Here is a 25576-nt window from a genome sequence, read left to right as displayed (position 1 = left end):
TCAGAAGCCTCTGAGGTCTACGTCACCCAAATCTCTAAAAAATCTTCTCAAAATAAAAGTTTTCCCCTGAAGGGTAGTCTGATGAGGTTTGTGTGAGTGTCTGGACTAGGGATTCTCAACCCAGTCCTCGGACACACTAGGCCTGTCAGATTTGCATGAGATAAATGCATTGCATCAATTACATGGAACACTCTCTCATGTGTTTTCATTGCGGGTATCCTGAAAATCTGACTGGCTGGGTATATCCCAAGGACTGGGTTGAGAATCACTGTAGCTGATTTTTGCTGTCCCCTGACAGTTAAGCCAACCCTGGCTACAGATGAACCGGTCAGTTTTCCAATTAAAATTTAAACAGAGCATTAATATCCTAAGGCAGACTTTAATGCCATGTCAGGAGGGATAGGGAAGCCTGTCCACGTTTGTTTTATTTATTTATTGCATTTGTATCCCACATTTTCCCACCTCTTTGCAGGCTCAGTGTGGCTTACAATGTGTCGTTATCGGTAGATAGCAGATTAGGAGATAACAGTTATTGTTACATAGAGAATAGCATAATCGAAACTAAGCAGGTAAATATAAGTAGAAATCAGTGTTGGTAATAGGAAGGTGGAGATGTCATAGGAAATAACGTAATCGAGTTTCAACAAGCAGATGTAAAATACAATGGATAAGGTTGCGATGTATTACATTTATAGTCGTTGCTCTTACTGGTATGCCTTGTTGAATAGGTGGGTCTTCAGGGATTTACGAAAATTAGTTAGTTCATAAGTAGTTCTTAAGCTGAGCGGTAATGTGTTCCATAACTGTGTACTCAGGTAAGAGAAGTTTATCAACTCCACTTTCCAAATGTTTTTTTTATAGATGGCTGCCAACTAACTAAAACAACGCAGGACACTTAGTGACAATCTGGTTTTCTTAATACCTGTTAATACAGTAAACCAACAAATGGTAGGGAAAGAAATTCTAGGACCTGCAAGTGCCAAAATGAGAAGCAAGAACTAAAAAAAGACTGATAGATACTGTTCTGTCCTCCGACAGACTCGCACTAGTTTATAACATGATCCTAAAAATGTGTGCAATGCCTTTACTGTTATTCTCAGTCCCAAGGACTATCATTGCTGCAGTTTCCCCACTGGAAAAATACATGAGCAATGCACTGTGGGTAATGTAGTTCACAGGCAGTGCAACCACACTTGTTTGGCTGTGTAAGAACTGCTATCACTGGTTGTGAGGCTGCTCAGACCTTCTCTCTCTCTCTGCCAAGCTTGGCTCTTTTGTCTTCCTGTTCAGTCTTACTATCTGTCCTCAGAGGTCAGCCAGGTATGACCTTTCCCTCCTATCTCTAGGACTACCCCTTGCTATCCGATAGCAGGCTCTGTCCCCATTGGTCTCTATCTGCTCCTCCCTGTGTGAAGCCCCACCACTTTTGTCCTTTCAGCCACGTGGGGCTTCTTCCTCCATTATAGCCAGGGACATGGAGCCAACACCATCTCACTCCAGACAGCTCTGTCCTGCTGAAAATCCCTGTAACGAACCTGGATTTTTTACCCTGTAAATATCTTCTTCCAAATGAGATATTGCACATTGCAGTCACCCAGCTTTGGACTATTTCTACCTGTTCAACTACCTTCTCCTCCCCCTGCAATACAACTACCTCTCTTCAGATCTCCACCTCCCACAGCCTCCAGATTAAGAAGTCTCTGTATCCTGAACATCTATCTGTGAGTAAATTATCTGTGATTTATTCAATAAAGAGACTTCATAAAATAATAGAGACTTCAGGTGATTGCTGTGCCAGGGTTATACTCCATGATATTGGGGCTTCTAATTACCAAGCTCCAAGAGTCATGACAGATACTCTGTTTGATGGTTTGGAGTTAACTAGACTGGGACGGGTTCATCTAGGCTGCTAGTAATATAAATATCCTTCAGTCTTCAAGTAGTAAAGAGATGAGAGAAGAAGGGAAGGATAGAAAAGGGGAAGCAAGCAAAGAAGTCAGAGAGAAGTGTGAAACAGAAGAAAGAGTGAAATAAGAGGAATATTGGGGGGGGGGGGGGGGGGGAACATTCTCCCTCCGATATATCTATTGGCGTACTTTTCATTTCAGTCATCATAAAATACTTTAAGACAGCGGTTCCCAAACCTGGTCCTGGAGACATTCCAGCCAGTCAGGTTTTTAGGATATCCAGAATGAATATTCACGAGAGAGATTTTGCATGCACTGCCTCCAGGACCAGGCTTGGCAACCGCTGCCTTAAGAGATTATCGTAAAAGCCTTTTCCCCTCTTAGGAAGATCCCTATCTATTCCCCAAACTCTCTTGTTTGTAATACATTTCAACTAACAGACATCTTTTTCTCAATGTTCTTTTAAACTGGGCTATCAAGGACATTAACTGCTACAAGAAGAGAAAACATAATTAAAACTCATTCCAGGAAAGATCTGTTCTCAGTGCCGGTGTGTTCAGCACTAAAAGGCTGTCAGAGGCATCAGTATCTAATTGGGTCACCTCACCCTTATTTAATTACAAGAGTAGTTAATGAGATTCCACGCAGGATAGACAGCAACATACAGCGACATAGGGGCCAATGCAGAAAGCTGCCCTGGGCTGCAATGCAGTTTACCTGCTCCTTAAAGGTCACTGCATGCTGAAAAGGTTTCTGTGCTGACGTTTACTCCTGTGGTAGATATCAGCGCACAGCCTATTAAAATATATGCTAAAGAGCTGATCAGTTACCCCACAGCAATGCAAGGCCCTGCGCTGATATCCAACTTGGGGGGTTCAACGCCAGAAACCTACCACCAGGTCTGAGACTGGTGGAGATGCCCCATGGTCAGTACTGGCTCCCATCTCTCTCCCCTATAGCCCACAAAATTTTTACATGAATCCTCCTCTGGTACCCTCCCAAACCTGACAAGATTGGCGCACACCTCCCTGCCTTGTGGTATCCCCCCACCAGTCCTGTTTTATTTTATTTAGAAAAAAATAGTCCCTGTGGTCCAGTAGCCCCCCCCCCCCACTCTCCCCACCCCAAAAGTTTAAAAAAAAAAAAAATCCTGGTGTGGTACCCACCTACTCCCTGACCCCTTTTGCAAGGCATCCAAATGGCAAATGAAATTTAATGTGGGCAAGTGCAAAGTGATGCACATTGGGAAGGATAACCCAAATTATTGCTTCATATTAGGAGTCACCACCAAAGAAAAGGATTTAGCTGTCATCATAGACAATGCATTGAAATCTTCTGCTCAGTGTGCAGCCAAAAAAAACCAAACAATTCATAATACCTCTGTATCGGTCCATGTGAGACTACACCTTGAGTATTGTGTACAATTCTGGTCACCACATCTCAAAAAAAAAAAAGAAAGTGAAATTGGAAAACGTACAAAGAAGGGAGATCAAATGATTAAAGGGATGGAATGACTCATATTATAAAAGGCTACAGAGGTTAGGGATTTTTAGCTTGGAAAAGAGAACACTGGAGGGGAGATAAGATGGAGGTCTACTACTACTACTACTACTTAGCATTTCTATAGCGCTACAAAGCGTACGCAGCACTGCACAAACATAGAAGAAAGACAGTCCCTGCTCAAAGAGCTTACAATCTAATAGACAAAAAATAAAGTAAGCAAATCAAATCAATTAATGTGTACAGGAAGGAGAGGAGGGTAGGTGGAGGCGAGTGGTTACGAGTCAAAAGCAATGTTAAAGAGGTGGGCTTTCAGTCTAGATTTAAAGGTGGCCAAGGATGGGGCGTAAGACGTAGGGGCTCAGAAAGCTTATTCCAGGTCTATAAAACCCTGAATGGAGTGGAACAGGTAAACGTAAATTAATCTTTTTTACTCTTTCAAAAGGTACAAACACTAGAGGACAATCCATGAAGTTACGTAGTAGCACCAGGGCTGGATTAACCCCTTTGGTGGGCCCTAGGCAAATAAGTGTGTTGCACCTTCATCCTAATATAAACCCATCGCTAGGGTTCCACAAATGTAGGCCATGTGGTTCTGACTGCAGAGGGAAAGTAGAAGACAAAGAAACAGCAAGTAAAAGGTCCTGTTCGCCAACTACTCCTGATCTGGAGAACAAAGGACAAGGGGAGAAGAGAGAAACCTATGCAGACCAACACAGGTTCTAATACTAATAACAATTCCATACCTCTATCCTGTATATACCAAGTTCAATGCGATTTACAAACATTCAAAAATTAAGAAAACCTAGGCATGCCTGAGGAAGAAGCAATATATGTACACAACTGCGTTATTCAATCAGTTCCTGTAATACAGTACTTTCTACCACTGCCAAATCTTAAGGCGATTTCTAAAACGTTAATAATCATTAATAAATTCCAAGACTCTGGAAGATCATTACACATCTTTGTGGCCCGATGCGTAAAATTTGTAGCAAAAATCTGTTTCTCTCTCACTCCCTTCAAGTCTCTGGAAAATACAAAAGCATTCGATTTTTAGATTGTAGTGAACCTTGGAAAGGTGACCAGGCCACCAATATCACTCTTTCAGTAACCAGTTGACTTATCAAAGCGAAAATCTGCCTTCGGAGCCATTCAACTAATATCTCAAACAGCCTGTCCTAAATATGCTTAGTTTGCCTATGTCTTAATCCTGCCTTAAATTGCACGTTTAAAACAATCCAAATGATCAGAAGAAATATTTATTGAAATTGACCACTTTGAGGTCCAAGATTGGATGAAACGTGCTCTCCTTCTTTGGCACCACAAAATAAATTGAATACCTTTTGAATCCTTGTTCCTGAAGTGGTACAGGAACCACTGTAACCAGATCTAAAAGATTGACTTTTTTTTTTTTTTTGCACTGCTAACTTGGCAGAAGCCTTGCAAACGAATAGTATATGTAAGAAAATCTATGTTGGAAAGATCATTGGAACTCTTAAGGCTCGACTGAACATTTTTAAGGTTTAAAGAAACAGAAGTTGGAAGCACCTCTGGTACCTCACATTTCAACATGAGTTTACAAATTTGTGATGCTCTCTTCTTGAAAAGATACCAGAGAAGTTCCGAGAGAAGAGAACATTTCTCTGGTAAGTGAACGCTATTTTGCTTTGTGCTTTGGGAACTTATAAGTACACAAGTAATGCCACAATGGGAAAAGACCAAGGGTCCATCGAGCCCAGCATCCTGTCCACGACAGCGGCCAATCCAGGCCAAGGGCACCTGGCAAGCTTCCCAAACGTACAAACATTCTATACATGTTATTCCAGGAATTGTGGATTTTTCCCAAGTCCATTTAGTAGCGGTTTATGGACTTGTCCTTTAGGAAACCGTCTAACCCCTTTTTAAACTCTGTCAAGCTAACCGCCTTCACCACGTTCTCCGGCAACGAATTCCAGAGTTTAATTATGCGTTGGGTGAAGAAACATTTTCTCCGATTTGTTTTAAATTTACTACACTGTAGTTTCATCGCATGCCCCCTAGTCCTAGTATTTTTGGAAAGCGTGAACAGACGCTTCACATCCACCTGTTCCACTCCACTCATTTTATATACCTCTATCATGTCTCCCCTCAGCCGTCTCTTCTCCAAGCTGAATAGCCCTAGCCTCATTAGTCTTTCTTCATAGGGAAGTCGTCCCATCCCCGCTATCATTTTAGTCGCCCTTCGCTGCATCTTTTCCAATTCCATTATATCTTTCTTGAGATGCGGCGACCAGAATTGAACACAATACTCAAGGTGTGGTCGCACCATGGAGTGATATAACGGCATTATAACATCCTCACACCTGTTTTCCATACCTTTCCTACTAATACCCAACATTCTATTCGCTTTCCTAGCCACAGCAGCACACTGAGCAGAAGGTTTCAGTGTATTATCGACGACGACACCCAGATCCCTTTCTTGGTCCGTAACTCCTAACGTGGAATCTTGCATGACGTAGCTATAATTCGGGTTCTTTTTTCCCCACATGCATCACCTTGCACTTGCTCACATTAAACGTCATCTGCCATTTAGCTGCCCAGTCTCGTAAGGTCCTTCTGTCATTTTTCACAATCCTGTCGCGAGTTAACAACTTTGAATAACTTTGTGTCATCAGCAAATGTAATTACCTCGTTAGTTACTCCCATCTCTAAATCATTTATAAATATATTAAAAAGCAGCTGTTCTAGCACAGACCCCTGAGGAACCCCACTAACTACCCTTCTCCATTGTGAACACTGCCCATTTAACCCCACTCTCTGTTTCCTATCCTTCAACCAGTTTTTAATCCACAATAGGACTTTTCCTCCTATCCCATGACCCTCCAATTTCCTCTGTAGCCTTTCATGAGGTACCTTGTCAAACGCCTTTTGAAAATCCAGATACACAATATCAACCGGCTCCCCTTTGTCCACATGTTTGTTTATTCCTTCAAAGAATTGAAGTAAATTGGTCAGGCAAGATTTCCCCACACAAAAGCCGTGCTGACTTGGTCTCAGTAATCTGTGTCCTCGGATGTGCTCTGTAATTTTGTTTTTAATAATAGCCTGTACCATTTTCCCCGGCACCGACGTCAGACTCACCGGTCTATAATTTCTCGAATCTCCCCTGGAACCTTTTTAAAAAATGGGCGTTACATTGGACACCCTCCAATCTTCCGGTACCACGCTCGATTTTAAGGATAAATTGCATATCACTAGCTCCACAAGCTCATTTTTCAGTTCTATCAGTACTCTAGGATGAATACCATCCGGTCCAGGAGATTTGCTACTCTTCAGTTTGCTGAACTGCCCCATTACATCCTCCAGGTTTACAAAATATCAACAGAGAGAGAGAGAGAGAGAGAGAGAGAGAGAGAGAGAGAGAGACACACACACAAGCATCATTAACTAGATGCCATACTGTACAAACCCTTTTCCCATAGTTTTAAACAGAAATTCTCTCTAGAAATAGGCATTTTTCCCACAGTTTGAAACCTTTTCTAGAGGTAGAAACTAAACAGCCAAAAACTCTTGTTCTAAAAGGCAGTTATTTTCTGTTCCTTGGCTGCTGGAGAGGTAGCTCATCCAGCGACCTCAATTAAGAGTTAATATACCTAAAAAAACTTTTAGGTATATTAAAAGCAGGAAGCCAGCAAAAGAATCGGTTGGACTGCTAGATGACCGAGGAGTAAAAGGGTGATCAGGGAACACAAAGCCGTAGCGGAGAGATTAAATGAATTCTTTGCTTCGGTCTTCACCAAGGAAGATTTGGGTGGGATACCGGTGCCAGAAATGGAAGATGTAATGGGGCAGTTCTACAAACTAGAGTAGCAGATCTCCTGGACTGAATGGTATTCATCCCTGAGTACTGATAAAACTGAAAAATGAGCTTGCACAGCTATTAATAATATGTAATTTATCCTTAAAATCGAGCATGGCACCGGAAGATTGGAGGGTGGCTGATATAACGCCAATTTTTTAAAAAGGTTCCGGAGGAGATCAGGGAAATTATAGACTGGTGAGTCTGACGTCAGTGCCGGGCAAAATGGTAGACATTATTATTAAGAACAAAATTACAGAGCATATTCAAAAGCATGGATTAATGAGACTTTAGTGAAGGGAAATCTTGCCTCGCCAATCTACTACGTTTCTTTGAAGGGGTGAACAAACATGTGGATAAAGGTGAGCCAGTTGATATTGTGTATCTGGATTTTCAGAAGGCGTTTGACAAGGTACCTCATGAAAGGCTACAGAGGAAATTGGAGGGTCATGGGATAGGAGGAAAAGTCCTATTGTGGATTATAAAACTGGTTAAAAGATAGAAAACAGGGAGTAGAGTTAAATGGTCAGTATTCTCAATGGAGAAGGGTAGTTAATGGGGTTCCCCAGGGGTCTGTGCTAGGACCACTGCTTTTTAATATATTTATAAATGACCTAGAAATGGGAGTAACTAGTGAGTTAATTAAATTTGCTGATGACACAAAGTTATTCAAAGTCATTAAATCGCAGGAGGATTGTGAAAAATTACAAGAAGACCTTACGAGACTGGGCATCTAAATAGCAGATGACGTTTAATGTGAGCAAGTGCAAAGTGATGCATGTGGGAAAGAGGAACCCGAATTATAGCTACGTCATGCAAGGTTCCATGTTAGGAGTCATAGACCAAGAAAGGGATCTAGGTGTCATTGTTGATGATACGTTGAAACCGTCTGCTCAGTGTGCTGCTGCAGCTAAGAAAGCAAATAGAATGTTAGGTATTATTAGGAAAGGAATGGAAAACAAAAATGAGGATGTTATAATGCCTTTGTATCGCTCCATGGTGCGACCGCACCTCGAATATTGTGTTCAATTCTGGTCGCCGCATCTCAAAAAAGATATAATGGAATTAGAAAAGGTGCAGAGAAGGGCAACGAAAAATGATAAAGGGGATGGGACGACTTCCCTATGAAGAAAGGCTAAAGCGGCTAGGGCTCTTCAGCTTGGAGAAAAGGTGGCTGAGGGGGAGATATGATAGAGGTCTATAAAATAATGAGTGGAGTTGAACGGGTAGATATGAGGTGTCTGTATACGCTTTCCAAAAATACTAGGATTAAGGGTCATGCAATGAAGCTACAATGCAGTAAATTTAAAACGAAACAGAGAAAATGTTTCTTCACTCAATGTGTAATTAAACTCGAATTCATTGCCAGAGAATGTGGTAAAGGCGGTTAGCTTAGCGGAGTTTAAAAAAAGGTTTGGACGGCTTCCTAAAGGAAAAGTCCATAGACCATTATTAAATGGACTTGGGGAAAATCCACTATTTCTGGGATAAGCAGTATAAAATGTTTTGTACTTTTTTGGGATCTTGCCAGGTATTTGTGATCTGGATTGGCCACTGTTGGAAACAGGATGCTGGGCTTGATGGACCTTTGGCCTGTCCCAGTGAGGCAATACTTATGTACTTGGGACTCTGAATGGAATCTTGCTACTTTTGGGAGTTCTACATGGAATGTTGCTACACTTTGAAATTCTGCATGGAATCTTGTTATTCTTTAGAATTCTAGAATCTTGCTACTCTTTGGGGTTCTATGTGGAATGTTGTTACTATTTGGGTTTCTGCCAGGTCCTTGTGACCTGGATTGGCCACTGTTGGAAACAGGATGCTGGGCTCGATGGACCTTTGTTCTTTCCCAGTATGGCAATACTTATGTACTTATGTAAGAATCAATCTGCCGGTTGCTTAGCCCTGAGGTATAGAGACAACAACTTCCCAAGAGGCTTACGTGCTTCCTGCACTTTGCCCAAAACCCTTGCCTTTTTTTGTTTTTTTATGTTTGAATCTGTTTATTAAAGAAATAATGATACAATATACAGGGCTACACCAGAAAATACAACTGAAGAACAGTAACCATGTAACAGAGCCGATAGCCTCTAGTAGTCTAGACAGTTTTTCTTTTTGTTTTGAATCCCCCCCTTCCATCCCCAAAGATCACTTATGGATATGGAGTCAGATAGTTACTATTCAGTCCTTCATCTTACGGGGTTACACAACATTAAGGTCATATCTAAGCTACAAAACATGACTGTGCTTTTAGGTCAAGCTGATACAACTGTCATCCAGGGTTTTACCCCGGATTATAACTCATAGTTACAAGGGTCCCGAAGAGACATAGGTAAACACCATCGCTGTCTTTTACATTATCTCCTTCATCTTATCACAGAACCATGTCACCTCCCTTTCTCTGTCACCGCACCGGGGCAAACCCATCGGCCCAAAACCTTTTTTTGTTTTTTAAAGGAGGCAGAGGAATAGGGAAGCAACAAGGCAGAAAAAAGGTTGGGTGTGGGAGAGAAGGGAGGGACCTGGACCACCAGGTTTACACCCCAAAGATTTCCAGTACCTCAACCCCAATTCCTCTAAACCTTCCAGAAAAGATAGGAGACCACCAAGGAACAGTCACAGAGCTGCACAGGAGCTGCTATCCGCCTGCAGGAGATAGAGAATACTGGCTGAGCTAGGCTGCACAATACCCTATAAAGCACAGGTCATTATTGCTCTCTACCTCTACCTGCTGGCAGATAGGCATAACCCATTAGCATAGACTGATCCTTTGGTGACATAATGGAAAAATATTTATTAATTTTCTTAATAGCCCAGCAGCTTTAAGTGTTATTTTCTAGGCCTTTATCTCATGCACCCCCTCCCCCTCTTCACCTGGGGTTCAAGATATACACAGGGCCGTGCCAAGGGTCTGTGGTGCCCCCCTGCAGGAGATCAGTTGGCACCCCCCCCCCCCCCCCCGCCAGATGAACAGTTGGCGCCCCCCTCCCCTCCGTGAAAATGATCGCTGCCCTCCCGCTCCCATGTCCCAACTGCCCCCCCCCCCAAGATCCCTTTTAAAGTTACCTCCATCCGGCAGTGAAGGCGCGCCACAGCGTCAGTGAAGGAGGCGGCGCTCCCGACGTACTAGTCTTCCCCCTTCGCTCAATGTCCCGCCTTCTTCTGACGTCATTTCCTTGACGTCAGAAGAAGGCGGAACTCTGAGCGAAGGGGGAAGACTAGTAGAGACGTCGGGAGCGCCGCCTCCTTCACTGACGCTGTGGCGTGCCTTCGCTGCCGGACGGAGGTAAATTTAAAAGGGCTCTTGGGGGGGAGAAGAGGGCGGGCAGTTGGGATGCGGGAGGGCAAGGTAAGCATGGCGCGGCAGGGCGCCCCCCAGAGGACTGTGCCCTCCTGCCATGCTTACCTCGCTTACCGTGTTGGCACGGCCCTGATCATAGACCTTCACACCTAGCTTCTAAGGTCTTCCCTTCTTTTGAACTTCCTCTCATCTCTGCCTCTCCTTCTTCCACCAGCTTTGTCACTGCATCCAGGGTCCTCAGCTGAGAGGAACCCTTTGAAACCTGGTACCAGCATGCTGTATGGCAGACTGGATGGTGTCATTCATGCACGGATGGTTAAGAATACCTCCCTCAAAGAGACTATGAACACTAAGAATCTGCAACAGTAGTGTAGTCAGATGGCCAAATTTGGGTGGGACTAAGCCCAAAGTGGATGGGCATGAAATTTCCTCTACACTCCCACCCTCAGTCCAACATCTCTCTCCCCCTACCCCTCAGTGTACTTTTTAAAAACTTCACTTCCAGAGGTCGCTAGCAGCGACTCACACATGCTGTTTGTGCTGGCCTCAGAGCTTTCCTTCTGACACAAGTTCCTTTTTCTGCATAGGTGGGAACACATCAGAGGGAAGGCTCCAGGGCCTACACTGCGGGGACAGGGATAAAAACAGGACTGGATTACTATAACCTAGTCTTGCTTTACTCTTTGATATACCACTTTTCCTATGCAACCACTGGCCTCATCTAGGTTAACAGTCTTCAGTAAAAGTGGGAAAACGCAGTCACTTACTGGCTAGAATAACCATGTCCATTCCCCAGAATATACTCATGATCCAGCCCACCATCACGATGGCCGTCAGTATCTGAATCAGAGCAGCAGCAATGTTCAGCCAGAACACACAACACATGTGTCTATCAGGCAGATCTGTCCGGGCCCCACAAAGCACGGTGAATGCAGACACGAATGTTCCTGGAGAAAAAGAAATAAAAAAGCAAGAAGTCACTTATCTTGGTTAGACTGCTTCCACCCCCCCACCCCCACCCCAAAGAGTCCCTGGTGTGCATGATACAGAGCTGCACGAAGACACACAGAAAAGATACAGTTAAGAGCTTTCAAACCTTTGTAGACCTTCATCCAAAGAAGAGGCCTGTGAGATCTCGAAAGCTCATGCCTTTTGCTCTTTTTTTCTGATCCAATGAAAGCATGGGTTCTCAACCTGATTCTTGAGCATCACCTATCCAGTCTAGTTTTCCAGATATCCACTAATACGTACTTATGTGCTTGGGATTCTGAATGGAATCTTTCTACTCTTTGGGGTTCCACATGGAATGTTGCTGCACTTTGAAATTCTGCATGGAATCTTGTTATTCTTTAGAATTCTAGAATCTTGCTGCTCTTTGGGGTTCTACATGGAATGTTGCTACTATTGGGTACTTGTGACCTGGATTGGCCACTGTTGGAAACAGGATGCTGGGCTTGATGGACCTTTGGTCTGTCCCAGTGTAGCAACACTTATGTGCTTGGAATTCTGAATTTAATCTTTCTACTCTTTGGGGTTCCACATGGAATGTTGCTGCACTTTGAAATTCTGCATGGAATCTTGTTATTCTTTATAATTCTAGAATCTTGCTATTCTTTGGGGTTCTACATGGAATGTTGCTACTATTGGGTGCTTGTGACCTGGATTGGCCACTGTTGGAAACAGGATGCTGGACTTGATGGACCTTTCTGTCCCATTGTGGCAATACTTATGTAACCGGCTCAAGAACCAAACCATGAGGCACACCACTGATAGCATTCTTTTCCTCAGAGTGAGCTCCATTTACCACTACCCTCTTTCATTTTCCACTCATTCAGTTCCTAACCCAATTAGTCACTTTAGGGCCCATACTGAAGGCACTGAGTTTATTCATTAGTTGTCTATCTGGAACCATGTAAAAGGCTTTGCTAAAATCTAAATATACCATATCTAGCGCTCTCCCTCGATCCAACTCTCTGGTCACCCAGTGAAAGAAATTAATCGGATTTGTCTGAAAAGGCCTGCCTCTAGTGAAACCATGTTGCCTCGGGTCCTGTAATAACTTAAATACAATTTTTGCTTTTACAGTCAACCAATGCAAGTTACTCAACAACGGGGAAGCAAGATCAGTAGCTCTGCCCCCCAGAATTAGTTTAGCTGCTGCATTTTGGACAATTTGGATTTGTCTATTTTGTGAATCAGGTAATCCTAAGAAGATGATATTTCAATAGTCTAATTGACTCATAATCATTGCTTGAAGTACTGTTCTCAAGTTCAATCTGTTGTAAAAGTTTAAATTTAGTGAGTACTTTCCTGACTATTTTATCAACATATTTTTTAATTGTGAGTCTAGAATTACTCCCAAGATTTTAATATTAATTTGAAGTGAAACTTCTGCAGTAGCTAATCTGACTGAGTTGTGGCCCTTCAACCTCTATCTGCTACCCATAGAATATTCGTTTTATCAGGATTTATTTTTAAATCATTTTGAAGCATCCGCTGAGAAATCTTTTCAAACACACTAGTCATCAAGGAAATAGTATCCTTTAAATCTTTTCCCACCCTGAGCAATATTGAACTATTTGATCTTAAAAGGCCTCAACACTTGATATAATTCACTTAAATATACATCGAAAAGAATCTGAGAAAGCGGTGAGCCCTATGGTATTCCGCGTTTCATATGCCATGACTTCGACAAAGACTTATTCCAAATCACCTGAAGAGTGTATATGAAGCCTGCACTGTGTGGACATCCATCTTGTGCGTATTCATTGAAAACCTTACTGGTTTGAGGGGGGGTAGGGTTCTGAGGACTTGGTTGAGAACCCCTGGCATACAGAGATAGATGTACACATGGATTTCACACCTTTTTTGTATTGATACAGTTGGGAAGGGTAAAGTATGCAGACATGTTTGAAGATTACTGTTCAATATGCATACCTGATTCCATCAACCTAGACCTCCCCCACCCCCCGTAGCCCTTTTTTTAATCTGGCTAAAATAATACCATCATTAGAAACCTCACACTATCTGAAGAGGATGTCTTTTGATTCCTCAGAAAATTGCTTTGACAATTGTCCTTGGACTGGGAGTTGGTTATCTAACAAGTGGTACAGGGGTGAGGTTTAGAAAGACCTACAAGGAATGAGAGTGGATTCATTTCTATTTATTTCTATTTAAGGGGGGCAGACTGAAGAAAAATGACAGGAAGTATTTTTTCACGGAGTGGATACTTGGAATGTCCTCCCGCGGCAGGTGGTGGAGATGAAAACAAAGGAATCCTGTTCAGAAGGAAGGGATCCTCAGAAGCTTAGCAGACATTGGGTGGCAGCACTGGTGGTGGTGGGAGGCGGGGTTAGTGGTTGGGGAGGTGGGGCTAGTGCTGGGCAGACTTCTACAGTCTGTGCCCTGAAAATGGCAGATACAAATCAAAGTCAGGTATACAGATAAAGTAGCACATATGAGTTTATCTTGTTGGGCAGACTGGATGGACTGTACAGGTCTTCTTCTGCCGTCACTTCAGTGTCAAGTGCCAGCTTCCCAAAGGAAAAGATGAGGCCTAGTTTGAGACGAGTAAGAAAAAAACAGGAAGGGAGAGGGGAGGTCATAGAAGAGGGAACAAAAGGATGGGCCTGCTGTGCAGCCACATTTTACGCTACCTGTGCACGGCCAGCCAAACACTCCTATACAAGCTTCTCATGGTGTCCACATTCGACCCCCTCAACCCCTCCCCTCTACATTCGGAGCCATCCAGCCACTGTCCATGTAGTTCCACCCACCTAGAGAAACGCATCTTTCTGCAGCGCTCGGAGCTTGTGCTTTCCAAGGTGTGTTCATCTTGAGAGGGACAATGAAAATGTGAATACTGCAGAGGAAAAAAAAAGCCATTCTGGAAGCAGCAAGGGAAAGACATTCTAGAGAATATAACTTTTTCCTATGTGATTTCCTGCTCAGCTGACAAATGTTTTATCCAGATGCTGCTGCCATAAGAACCTGGCCTCAGGCATCACTTCTGACCATAAGGTTGATTGTCATAAATATAATTATCTCGGAAATCACTGGGCCAGAAGGAGGATTACAGCAGTGATCAATGGCTTTCATTAGCCTGCCTCAAGGCTCTCTGAGGTTCCATAAACCTCTTGTCCCCGTTATTAACTTCATATAAAGCAGGTTATGTGCATTGAAAAATAAAGCCTTCGTGTTCCAGGATACATTTGAAAAGAGGTGAGAAGTGAGTCAATAAATCAAGGCTGTGGAGCATTATAGAGGTTCCCTCTGGTCCTTCCATCTTAAGCTCTTCTCCGTGACTGAAATGCACTCTGAACGCTTTCTGAAACTGGGAAATTGGAGTACATTGGGCATGATAGATAAACACCCCCCTGCCATGTGTTTTGGTTGGTACTCTGCCAGATTTTGTAGTTTTTTTTAGGGCTTCTGAAATTTTGCTTATTTTTGTTAGACAGAACATTGGAAAGAATGCTGGAGCCACTGCAGCTGTATCCACTTGAATCAGGTCTGACATTGCTTGCTTCCCACAGTTGCTGATGGTGAATGAGAGGATTCCCATAGTACTGAGTGAGCAGCGACAGAAGTTCAATTTTAGACTACCCAAATGAGTCCCCTCTACTCCCCCAGACCCTGGTCCTCAGGCACAAGAATGTTTCCTCTGGCTCATTCTGCTCTGGCCCTGCATCCTGCTTAAGATCAGCCCTGGAGGCAGCAGTCAAACTCAAATTCAGGGGGGGCCTTCCAAGCACGATCTCTTCTCTTGGGGCCTAATATTCACCAGCCCAGGGAGTGGCCAAATTAAATGTGGATTTTTTTTTTCCATTAACTTAGTCCAGATATTCAGTGATGTTTCTGAAATGCTGAATGAAACTGGATAAAGATGTCTGATGAACTGGAATTCGTTGCCAGAGAATGTGGTAAAGGCGGTTGGCTTACCGGGCTTTAAAAAAGGTTTGGATGGCTTCCTAAAGAAAAAGTCCATAGACCATTATTAAAATGGACTTGGGGAAACTCCACTGCTCATTTCTGGGATAAGTAGCATAAAACGTACTAAACTATTTTGGGGGGAATCTTGCCAGGCATTTGTGACCTGGATTGGCCACTGTTGGAAACAGGATGCTGGGCTTGATGGACCTTTGGTCTGTCCCAGTATGGCAATACTTATGTACTTGGGATTCTGAATGGAATCTTGCTACTTTTGGGAGTTCTACATGGAATGTTGTTACACTTTGAAATTCTGCATGGAATCTTGTTATTCTTTAGAATTCTAGAATCTTGCTACTCTTTGGGGTTCTATGTGAAATGTTGCTACTATTTGGGTTTCTGCCAGGTCTTTGTGATCTGGATTGGCCACTGTTGGAAACAGGATGCTGGGCTTGATGGACCTTTGGTCTGTCCCAGTGTGGCAATACTTATGTATCTGACAGACTTACCACCCAGGAATGCCAAAAGAACATCCCGCATATTCCTGAATCTGCACTTCCCTAACTGCAAAGGTCTGAAATACAAACTAACGCACGCGTCAAATTTTACCTACTTGAGCACACAGCTATGGAACGCATTGCCACGCAACTTAAAAACGATTTCCACATATATTCAGAACTGTCTTACAATTTCTGCTTGTTATACTATCATGTCTTATCATCATCATGTTGCCCAAGATCCTTCTGCAACACTAAATGTCTATTTTCTAATATATTTCCACAATTCCTGATGTATTGTAATTAGACTCTGGAATTCGTTGCCGGAGAACGTGGTACGGGCGGTTAGCTTGACGGAGTTTAAAAAGGGGTTAGATAGATTCCTAAAGGACAAGTCCATAGACCGCTATTAAATGGACTTGGAAAAATTCCGCATTTTTAGGTATAACTTGTCTGGAATGTTTTTACGTTTGGGGAGCGTGCCAGGTGCCCTTGACCTGGATTGGCCACTGTCGGTGACAGGATGCTGGGCTAGATGGACCTTTGGTCTTTCCCAGTATGGCACTACTTATGTACTTATGTACATTGAGCCTGCAAAGAGGTGGGAAAATGTGGGATACAAATGCAATAAATAAATTTAACTTTAGGGTAGCCTCTGCCCACTCTTTGTCGTCTGTGCTCCTGGGATGCCCCTGATTATGTCACAAAAAAACAGTCAGATGGAAGAGAAGCAAAATTTTGTCCAGGTAACTCTGAACGCTACCTGGAGAAATCTTTTGAATACTGATCTCTTGGTGGTTTGGACGTCCGAGTTTGTAGCAAGAGAATGGGCCGGTGGGATTAGGCATTTCTACCTCTTCCTACTGACACTTCTTTAATTTGTTTATCCAATAACCAGCTCCGGCCCCCAGATCAGGAAGCAATCTAGTCCTTATAAATATTGAGCAGCAAAATGAAGGCCATGTATTCACACAGTCACGGGCCATGTTTATTGTGAGTTTGCTGCTCCACAGTGACACTTATCGTCGTTCTGCAAGATTACTTCTCTTCGAAACAATAAAATGTGGAAACGCGATGCTTTTCTCAGCAGAACAGAGCGCAGCGTAGATTCAGGCGGAAGAATGGATTATGTAAAGGGAACAGAAGGTCTGTGTTATTTACGATGCTATTTATGAAATCTGCTGCAAAGAATAGTTAGATTTGGGGTGTGTATTGAGAGGTTACTGGTGGTAATATTGTCAATACAGGACAAGGAGGACAAAAGTGGAGGAGTGGCCTAGTGATTAGGGTGGTGGGTCCTGGGGAACTGAGTTCGATTCCCACTTCAGGCACAGGCAGCTCCTTCTGACTCTAGGCAAGTCACTTAACCCTCCACTGCCCGCCACATTGAGCCTGCCATGAGTGGGAAAGTGTGGGGTACAAATGTAACAAAAAAAAAAAAAAAAAAGAGGAGCAAGACCTGGTTGTGATCATATATGATGATCTTAAGGTGGCCAAACAAGCAGAGAAGGCAAAAGCTAGAAAGATGCTTAGGTGAACAGGGAGAGGAATGGCCAGAACCAAGAGGAAACCAAAAACAGCTTTCAGTCTTGCAACGAGTACAGATTCAGTAACACAGAGCTGTGCCCTTCTCTGCTTCGGTGTTAAATCTCCTATGCAAACTGTATAAACGGTTGGTTGGGTGACCCAGCAGATGCGGCTTTTCACTAACCTCTTCCAAATTCAGGCCGTGGTTCATTTACGTGGAACACTTCCTCTCTTCTGAAGCTTTGGAGTTGAAGAAAATTAAACAGATTAGATCCTTCCCTCTTTAAAAAAAAAAAAAAAATTCAGGCATATATCATAAATCACAGTAATCGAGTCAGAGAGAGATGTCAGTGGGATGATGTTAGAGAACAAGGGGCCCTTGGTGGTAATTCGAGGCTAGAGATTTATTTGTTACATTTGTATCCCACATTTTCCCACCTATTTGTAGGCTCAATGTGGTTTACATAGTACCAGAGAGACCTTCGCAGGCTCCGGTGTGAACAAATACAGGGTGATGTTGTGGTAAGATCAAGTTCATGTGGCACAGCCACCTTAGGGAATCGGAGAACGAAAGAGTTGTGTTATGTCCATTACGTGCTTTAGTTTGGTTGTGTTGCAGAGATCAGGCATTTATGTTGGATCGGTAGGGTATGCCTTTTTAAACAGGTTGGTTTTTAGTGATTTCCGGAAGTTTAGGTGGTCGTACGTTGTTTTCAAGGCTTTTGGTAATGCGTTCCACAGTTGTGTGCTTATGTAGGAAAAACTAGATGCGTAAGTTGTTTTGTATTTAAGTCCTTTGCAGCTTGGGTAGTGCAGATTCAGATATATTTCTAATTGGTAGGTCAATCAAGTGTGTCATGTAACTCGGGGCTTCTCCGTAGATGATTTTGTGAACCAGGGTGCAGATTTTGAAGGCGACGTGTTCTTTGATTGGGAGCCAGTGTAGTTTTTCACGGAGGGGTTTTGTGCTTTCAAATCACATTTTACCAAATATAAGCCTAGCTGCCGTGTTTTGAGCGGTCTGAAGTTTCTTTAATGTTTGTTCTTTGCATCCTGCATAAATTCCATTGCAGTAATCTAAGTGGCTTAGTACCATTAATTGTATCAGGTTGCGAAATGTTTCCCTCGGGAAGAGTTGCTTCACGCGTTCGAGTTCCCACATTGAGTGGAACATTTTCTTTGTTGTGGATGCCACTTGGCTCTCTAGTGTTGAAGTTTCGGTCCATTGTAACACCGAGGATTTTCAAGCTGTCTGAGATAGGATCGGTGTGATATGGGGTGTTGATACTTGTGGGGATGTCCGCGCTATGTTGGGATGTTGGGATGAGAGGATGAGTTTTTTTCTTTATTGAGTTTTAGTTGAAATGCATTTGCCCACGAATCCATGATGTTCAGGCCGAGCTTGATTTCGTTGGTGATTTCTGTCAGTTTGGTTTTGTAAGGAATGTATATTGTGACATCGTCTGCATATATGAAAGGGTTAAGGCCATTGAATCAGGACTTGGCAAGTGGGGTCATCATTAAGTTGAATAGGAACGGTGATAGTGGTGATCCTTGTGGTACTCCACAGTCTGCTTTCCACGGTGATGATATGTTGGAGTTTGATTTTACTTGATATGCTCTTGAGGTTAGGAAACCCTTGATCCTGTTAAGTAAGTTTCCACCAATCCCGAACTTATCTAGTAATCTTATTAATATATTATGGTTTACCATGTCGAATGCACTAGACATGTCGAATTGGAGGAGAAGGCTAAAGCATTTCACCCTGGGAGCCGTATCAAGCATGGAAAATGCCTTATTAAGGCAACGAAAACAGTTTCAGAAAATCAGGCCATTGCATTTCCCTGAAAATATATGTTTATAGTACAAATATATTTTTTTCAAGGACAGAGTTTGGATTAGCGTTTGCTGGGCTGCTAGCCAGGAATAAATGAAGTTCAAAGCTAACAATTAATCCGTTTAGATGCCTCTGCAGATTACATAGGAGTTGTTGGGGTTTTTTTTAATACTCTTCCAAAAGATTGCATCGTTTTGAAAGCATCATCTTAAACATTGGAGGCTGTGTTTTATTCTTTTAATAATCAGCTAAACAGTTAAAAGAAAATCAATTATTTTGACACTGCGTCCTTCCCAAAGCATAACAGGCATCTGGAGACCCCCAGGTATTCCTGAGTTCAGTAAGTTAACACAGGGAACTCTTCAGATCTCAGAGGTAGGTTCTCCATGCTTCTCATGGTGGGGGCAGGGTTATTTATTTGTAACACTTATACCCTGCGCTTTCCCACTTATTAGCAGGTTCAATGCGGCTTACATAATATAACAGGTTTACAAGAACCTCGGGGGGGGGGGGGGGGTCCTTTTACAGAGAAGCAGTAAACCCAACGCAAGCTTACCGCTCGCTCTTCCGGGACTACTGCCGGCCCAACACAGCAGCCGGTGGTAGTCCTGCTCCAAGCGTGCACCATTTCCAGGGGAAAAAGAAAACCCTTGGAAATGGTTTGCGTAGCGATAACCCTGCAGTAATTGGGCATCGCTACACACTGCTGGGTTACTGCGGAAGTCCTTATCTCCACGCGAGGGCTCCCTGCCGCACGGCCACATGGTAAGAGTTCTCTTACTGCATGGCCATGTGTGCTGGGGGCTTTTTTCTGCGCCGCGGTAAAAAGGCCCAGGTGCGCAGGAAAAACGTCCCTCACCGCTAGCACAGGTCCCTTTCTCCCCCCCCCCCCCCCCCCCCCCCGCAGCTTGGTAAAATGACACCTCAGTGAAATGAAGGCCACAGAGCAGAGGAAGGCAAAAGGGGCTGGAAGAAAGGTGGTTATTCCTTTCCTCTTGAAGAAAGGATCTACATTTGCTTTTTACTTTTGGAATGAGTCAGGAGACTTATTTAAGCAAAGTACAAAGATAAAGGAGAGGGGGGGGTGTGATGTAAAAAAAAGTCCACCCCCCTCTTTATTTCCCCTATTATTGCATACACAGGGTGATGAAAAAAAAAAGAAGCAGCCCCCCTAGAATCAACTGCTTGGAATTTCAACATGAAATTTTAAAGCTTTGTTACCATCTACGTTTATGTGCCGAGTGTAATGAGATGATCTTTAGAAACGGTAAAGTTACAGACTTTTTAGCGTGAGCACTCAGCAATTTTTGTGCATTCAAAAACGTTTTCACTGTAAAAACTACCATTATTTGGAAAACAAATGGGGTACCAGCTTACTGTTAATGATGTCACAGTAACACATTTTTGTAAATAATAATTTGAATTTGATAATGATAATTTACAGATCATTTAACAGAATTATGGATCAGAATGGCAATCGTGGGCAAGGTGGCAGCAGATGATCTGGGACAGCCTGCCAAAGCAGCCCCCTTCCTCCATCTACTGCCTCAGGAGCGAAGAAGTCAGCAGCGTGCTTCCAGCCGCCACTCCCCGAGCATGCTCAGTTCATGCATGAGCTTGGGGAGTGCAAGCGTCAGTGGCTGGAGGCATGCCCCCGACTTCCTCGTTCCTGAGGCTGTACAAGGAGGAAGGGGGTGATTGAGGATGAGGATTTCTTCGGCTGGCAGGGCTTGAGCTACCCCACCCCAGGTCCATTCTCTCTCTCTCTGAATGCAACATCTCTCCCTCTCTCCCAACCCCCCCCCCCCCCAACACTTCTTCCTTCCTCAACCCACTCCATCCCAGGTCCATTATCTTCCTTTCTGCCTTCCCTCCCTCAATTCGGCTTCTCTCCTTATTTCCCCTTCCCCTCTGCACAATCCATCACCTCTAACTCCTCTTTTACCCTGTCCATGGTTCTCTCTCAATTCCACCCTTCCCTCCCCCCCTCAAGATCCGGCATCTCTTCCTTTCCCGCCCCTCTCAAGCCCCCCCCCCACTACTCTCTCTCAAGCACCCCTCCCCCTTGTACCCACCTGTGGCTCACTCACTCCCCTCCCCCCCTGCACACTCACACTCAAAGTACAAACTCTTTGGCTTCTCTTCTCTGCCAGACCTGACTGCAGGCCCCCCTCCGCTCCTGGACCTAACTGCAGGCCCCCCTCTGCCATCTCCCCTCCTGAATCACCTCCCCACAGTACCTTATGAAATGGAAAGTCTTCAGCCCTGCAGGCCAGTGGCAGCCATACTGAAAGGCTCCCTGCAGCCTGCACCAGGTCTTCCCTCTGACCCAGCCCACCCCTTCTGATGCAACTTCCTGTTTGCACAAGTGGAGGGCGGGTCATAAGGAAGCCCGTTGCAGGCCACAGGCAGCCTTTCAGTAGGACTGCCGCTGGCCTACAGGACCAAAGACTTCACATTTCAAAAGGTACTGGGGGTGCAGTGGGAGAGCTACGGGAAGGTCTGGGAGCCAGTGATGCCAGGCAGCACACGATTAATTATTAAAGCATGATTAAATGTTTTAATCACGATTACTAATTGATGCATTGCTTGCGGTAACAGCGATTAACATTCAGTTATAACTACTATGCAACTTTGTAAGCCTATGTGCTTTGAAAATGAGCACTTGAATATTTTTTAATAGAAATATGTAAGTACGTAAAATTTTGCGTTAAAATTCAAACGGTTGCCGAGTGGAGGAGTGGCCTAGTGGTTAGGGTGGTGGACTTTGGTCCTGGGGAACTGAGTTGGATTCCCACTTCAGGCACAGGCAGCTCCTTGTGACTCTGGGCAAGTCACTTAACCCTCCATTGCCCCATGTAAGCCGCATTGAGCCTGCCATGAGTGGGAAAGCGCAGGGTACAAATGTAACAGAAATAAAATAGATACTATTGGAGATTCTACATGGAATGTTGCTACTATTGGAGATTCTACATGGAATGTTGCTAGTGGACTTTGGTCCTGGGGAACTGAGGAACTGAGTTCGATTCCCACTTCAGGCACAGGCAGCTCCTTGTGATTCTGGGCAAGTCACTTAACCCTCCATTGCCCCATGTAAGCCGCATTGAGCCTGCCATGAGTGGGAAAGCGCAGGGTACAAATGTAACAAAAATAAAATAAGATACTATTGGAGATTCTACATGGAATGTTCCTACTATTGGAGATTCTACATGGAATGTTCCTACTATTGGAGATTCTACATGGAATGTTGCTATTCCACTAGCAACATTCGCTGCGCAGGCTTCTGTTTCTGTGAGTCTGACGTCCTGCACGTATGTGCAGGACGTCAGACTCACAGAAGCAGAAACCTGCGCGGCCACATTGGTGATCTGCAAGGGCCGACTTCTACATGGAATGTTGCTAGTGGAATAGCAACATTCCATGTAGAATCTCAAATAGTAGCAACAGTGGAGTGGCCTAGTGGTTAGGGTGGTGGACTTTGGTCCTGGGGAACTGAGGAACTGAGTTCGATTCCCACTTCAGGCACAGGCAGCTCCTTGTGACTCTGGGCAAGTCACTTAACCCTCCATTGCCCCATGTAAGCCGCATTGAGCCTGCCATGAGTGGGAAAGCAAAGGGTACAAATGTAACAAAAATAAAATAGATACTATTGGAGATTCTACATGGAATGTTGCTAGTGGAGGAGTAGCCTAGTGGTTAGTGCGGACTTTGATCTTGGGGAACTGGGTTTGATTCCTACTGCAGCTCCTTGTGACTCTGGGCAAGTCACTTAACCCTCCATTGCCCCAGGTACAAATAAGTACCTGTATATGTAAGCTGCATTGAGCCTGCCATGAGTGGGAAAGCGCGGGGTACAAATGTAACAAAACAAAAACCTGCAAAAAACTGTAGGGGGTTACTTTTTATTTTTGCCTCACCCTGTACGTCATACTGAATGGATTCTCATCTCTAAACAAAATGTATAAGAGACACAGTTCATTTATTTCAGCAACAAAGTTATCCAACACCCATGTTAAAAAGTAACTGCCCCCTTCGCTACACAATCAATTAACTAAAAATGTAAACGATAGTTTCAGCTGATTGAACACAGCCAGGACCGACTGCTGCCAGCTCTGTTGAATATAAACTTCAGTATATAAATTGAATCTTACCATGAGAGTTAAGTAGTCACCACAAAGTTTCTACAAGAACATTATTCCACGATCGAAGGAAATTGCAGAAGTGACGAGAAACAGTTGTTGGAATATCAGGTCTGAAAAGTGTTACAAAGCCATTTCTGAAGCTTCCAAGTAGAGAAGACTTTGAACAATGATGGATCTTCCCAGGAATGGCCAGCCTGTGAAAATTACTCCAAGGGCAGGGTGACAACTCATCCGGGAAGTCATAGAACTTCCCAGAACAATCCACGAACAGAAGGCTAAGAACTATGGATTAAGTGGAATATAAGTTTTTCAATAAATAAATCAGGAATCTCTAGTCTCAGATAAGGCCAATGTTCATGACTCCACAATAAGAAAGAGACTGGGCAAAATGGGACTCATGGGAGAGTGACATAGTAGTAGCCAAACTGCTACCATCCAAGAGTTATCATCAATGCTCATCTCACATTTTCAATGATCCCTTTTAGGATAATGTTATATGAACAGACGAGCCAAATGTGAAACTGTTTAGACAACACAGGTCCAATTATGTCTGACACAGGGGTGTAGCCAGACCTCGATGGGAGGTGGGGCCAGAGCCCAAGGTGGGGGGGGACGACGACATTTTGGCTCACCTCTCCGCCGCCACACTCCCCCCCCCCCCATGGTCGCTACCACTTCCCCGCCACCACACTTCTGCTGCCGCCGCTCCCCTCCCCCAATCACCACTGCGAAGGTACCTTGACTGGCGGGGGCCCCAACTCCTGCCAGCTAAAATGTTTTTTTTCATTAAAACGAGCGTGCACAGTGAATAAAAACAGACCAGTGCGGGACAAACGCTTTAACTGGTGGGAGTTGGGGACCCTCACCAGCCAAATCAGGGGCCCCACAGCCAATTTAGGGGGGGCAGGCCCCCGTGGCCCCCTGTAGCTACGCCAGTGGTCTGACATAAAGCAAATACAGTGCTGATGACACAAAGTTATTCAAAGTCGTTAAATCGCGACAGGATTGTGAAAAATTACAAGAGGACCTTACGAGACTGGGAGACTGGGCGGCTAAATGGCAGATGATGTTTAATGTGAGCAAGTGCAAGGTGATGCATGTGGGAAAAAAGAACCCGAATTATAGCTACGTCATGCAAGGTTCCACGTTAGGAGTTACGGACCAAGAAAGGGATTTGGGTGTCGTCGTCAATAACACACTGAAACCTTCTGCTCAGTGTGCTGCTGCGGCTAAGAAAGCGAATAGAATGTTGGGTATTATTAGGAAAGGTATGGAAAACAGGTGTGAAGATGTTATAATGCCGTTGTATCGCTCCATGGTGCGACCGCACCTTGAGCATTGTGTTCAATTCTGGTCACCGCATCTCAAGAAAGATATAGTAGAATTGGAAAAGGTGCAGCGAAGGGCGACTAAAATGATAGCGGGGATGGGACGACTTCCCTATGAAAAAAGACTAAGGAGGCTAGGGCTATACAGCTTGGAGAAGAGACGGCTGAGGGGAGACATGATAGAGGTATATAAAATAATGAGTGGAGTGGAACAGGTGGATGTGAAGCGTCTGTTCACGCTTTCCAAAAATACTAGGACTAGGGGGCATGCGATGAAACTACAGTGTAGTAAATTTAAAACAAATCGGAGAAAATTTTTCTTCACCCAACGTGTAATTAAACTCTGGAATTCGTTGCCGGAGAAAGTGGTGAAGGCGGTTAGCTTAGCAGAGCTTAAAATGGGGTTGGACGGTTTCCTAAAGGACAAGTCCATAAACCGCTACTAAACGGACTTGGAAAAATCCAAAATTCCAGGAATAACATGTATAGAATGTTTGTACGTTTTGGAAGCTTGCCAGGTGCCCTTGGCCTGGATTGGCCGCTGTCGTGGACAGGATGCTGGGCTCGATGGACCCTTGGTCTTTTCCCAGTATGGCATTACTTATGTACCAACAGTCGAGCATGATGGTGCTAGAGTGATGCTGTGAGGATGATTTGCTGCCACAAGACCTAGAAAACTTGTCATTATTGAAGGAACCATGAATTCTGCCGTGTACCAGGAAACTCTTAAAGAGTTTCAACGTTGACAAGTGCAAAGTGATGCACGTGGG

General features: G+C 44.0%; 1 protein-coding gene across 3 annotated transcripts in view; it reads right to left on the bottom strand.

Annotated features, from left to right (window-relative positions):
- The window catches only part of STUM (stum, mechanosensory transduction mediator homolog), a 112898-nt gene that overhangs the window by 41093 nt on the left and 46229 nt on the right, over nucleotides 1-25576 (bottom strand). For all 3 annotated transcript variants that reach the window (XM_030194597.1, XM_030194596.1, XM_030194598.1), the window contains exon 2: nucleotides 11314-11493. In XM_030194597.1, coding sequence (XP_030050457.1) covers nucleotides 11314-11493 — 180 coding nt within the window. The remainder of the gene's footprint in view (nucleotides 1-11313; nucleotides 11494-25576) is intronic.

Source organism: Microcaecilia unicolor, chromosome 3 (assembly GCF_901765095.1).
Source record: "Microcaecilia unicolor chromosome 3, aMicUni1.1, whole genome shotgun sequence".
Lineage (NCBI taxonomy): Eukaryota > Metazoa > Chordata > Amphibia > Gymnophiona > Siphonopidae > Microcaecilia > Microcaecilia unicolor.
The sequence above is the reverse complement of the archived record's forward strand: the minus strand, read 5'-3'. Positions and strand labels throughout refer to the sequence as shown.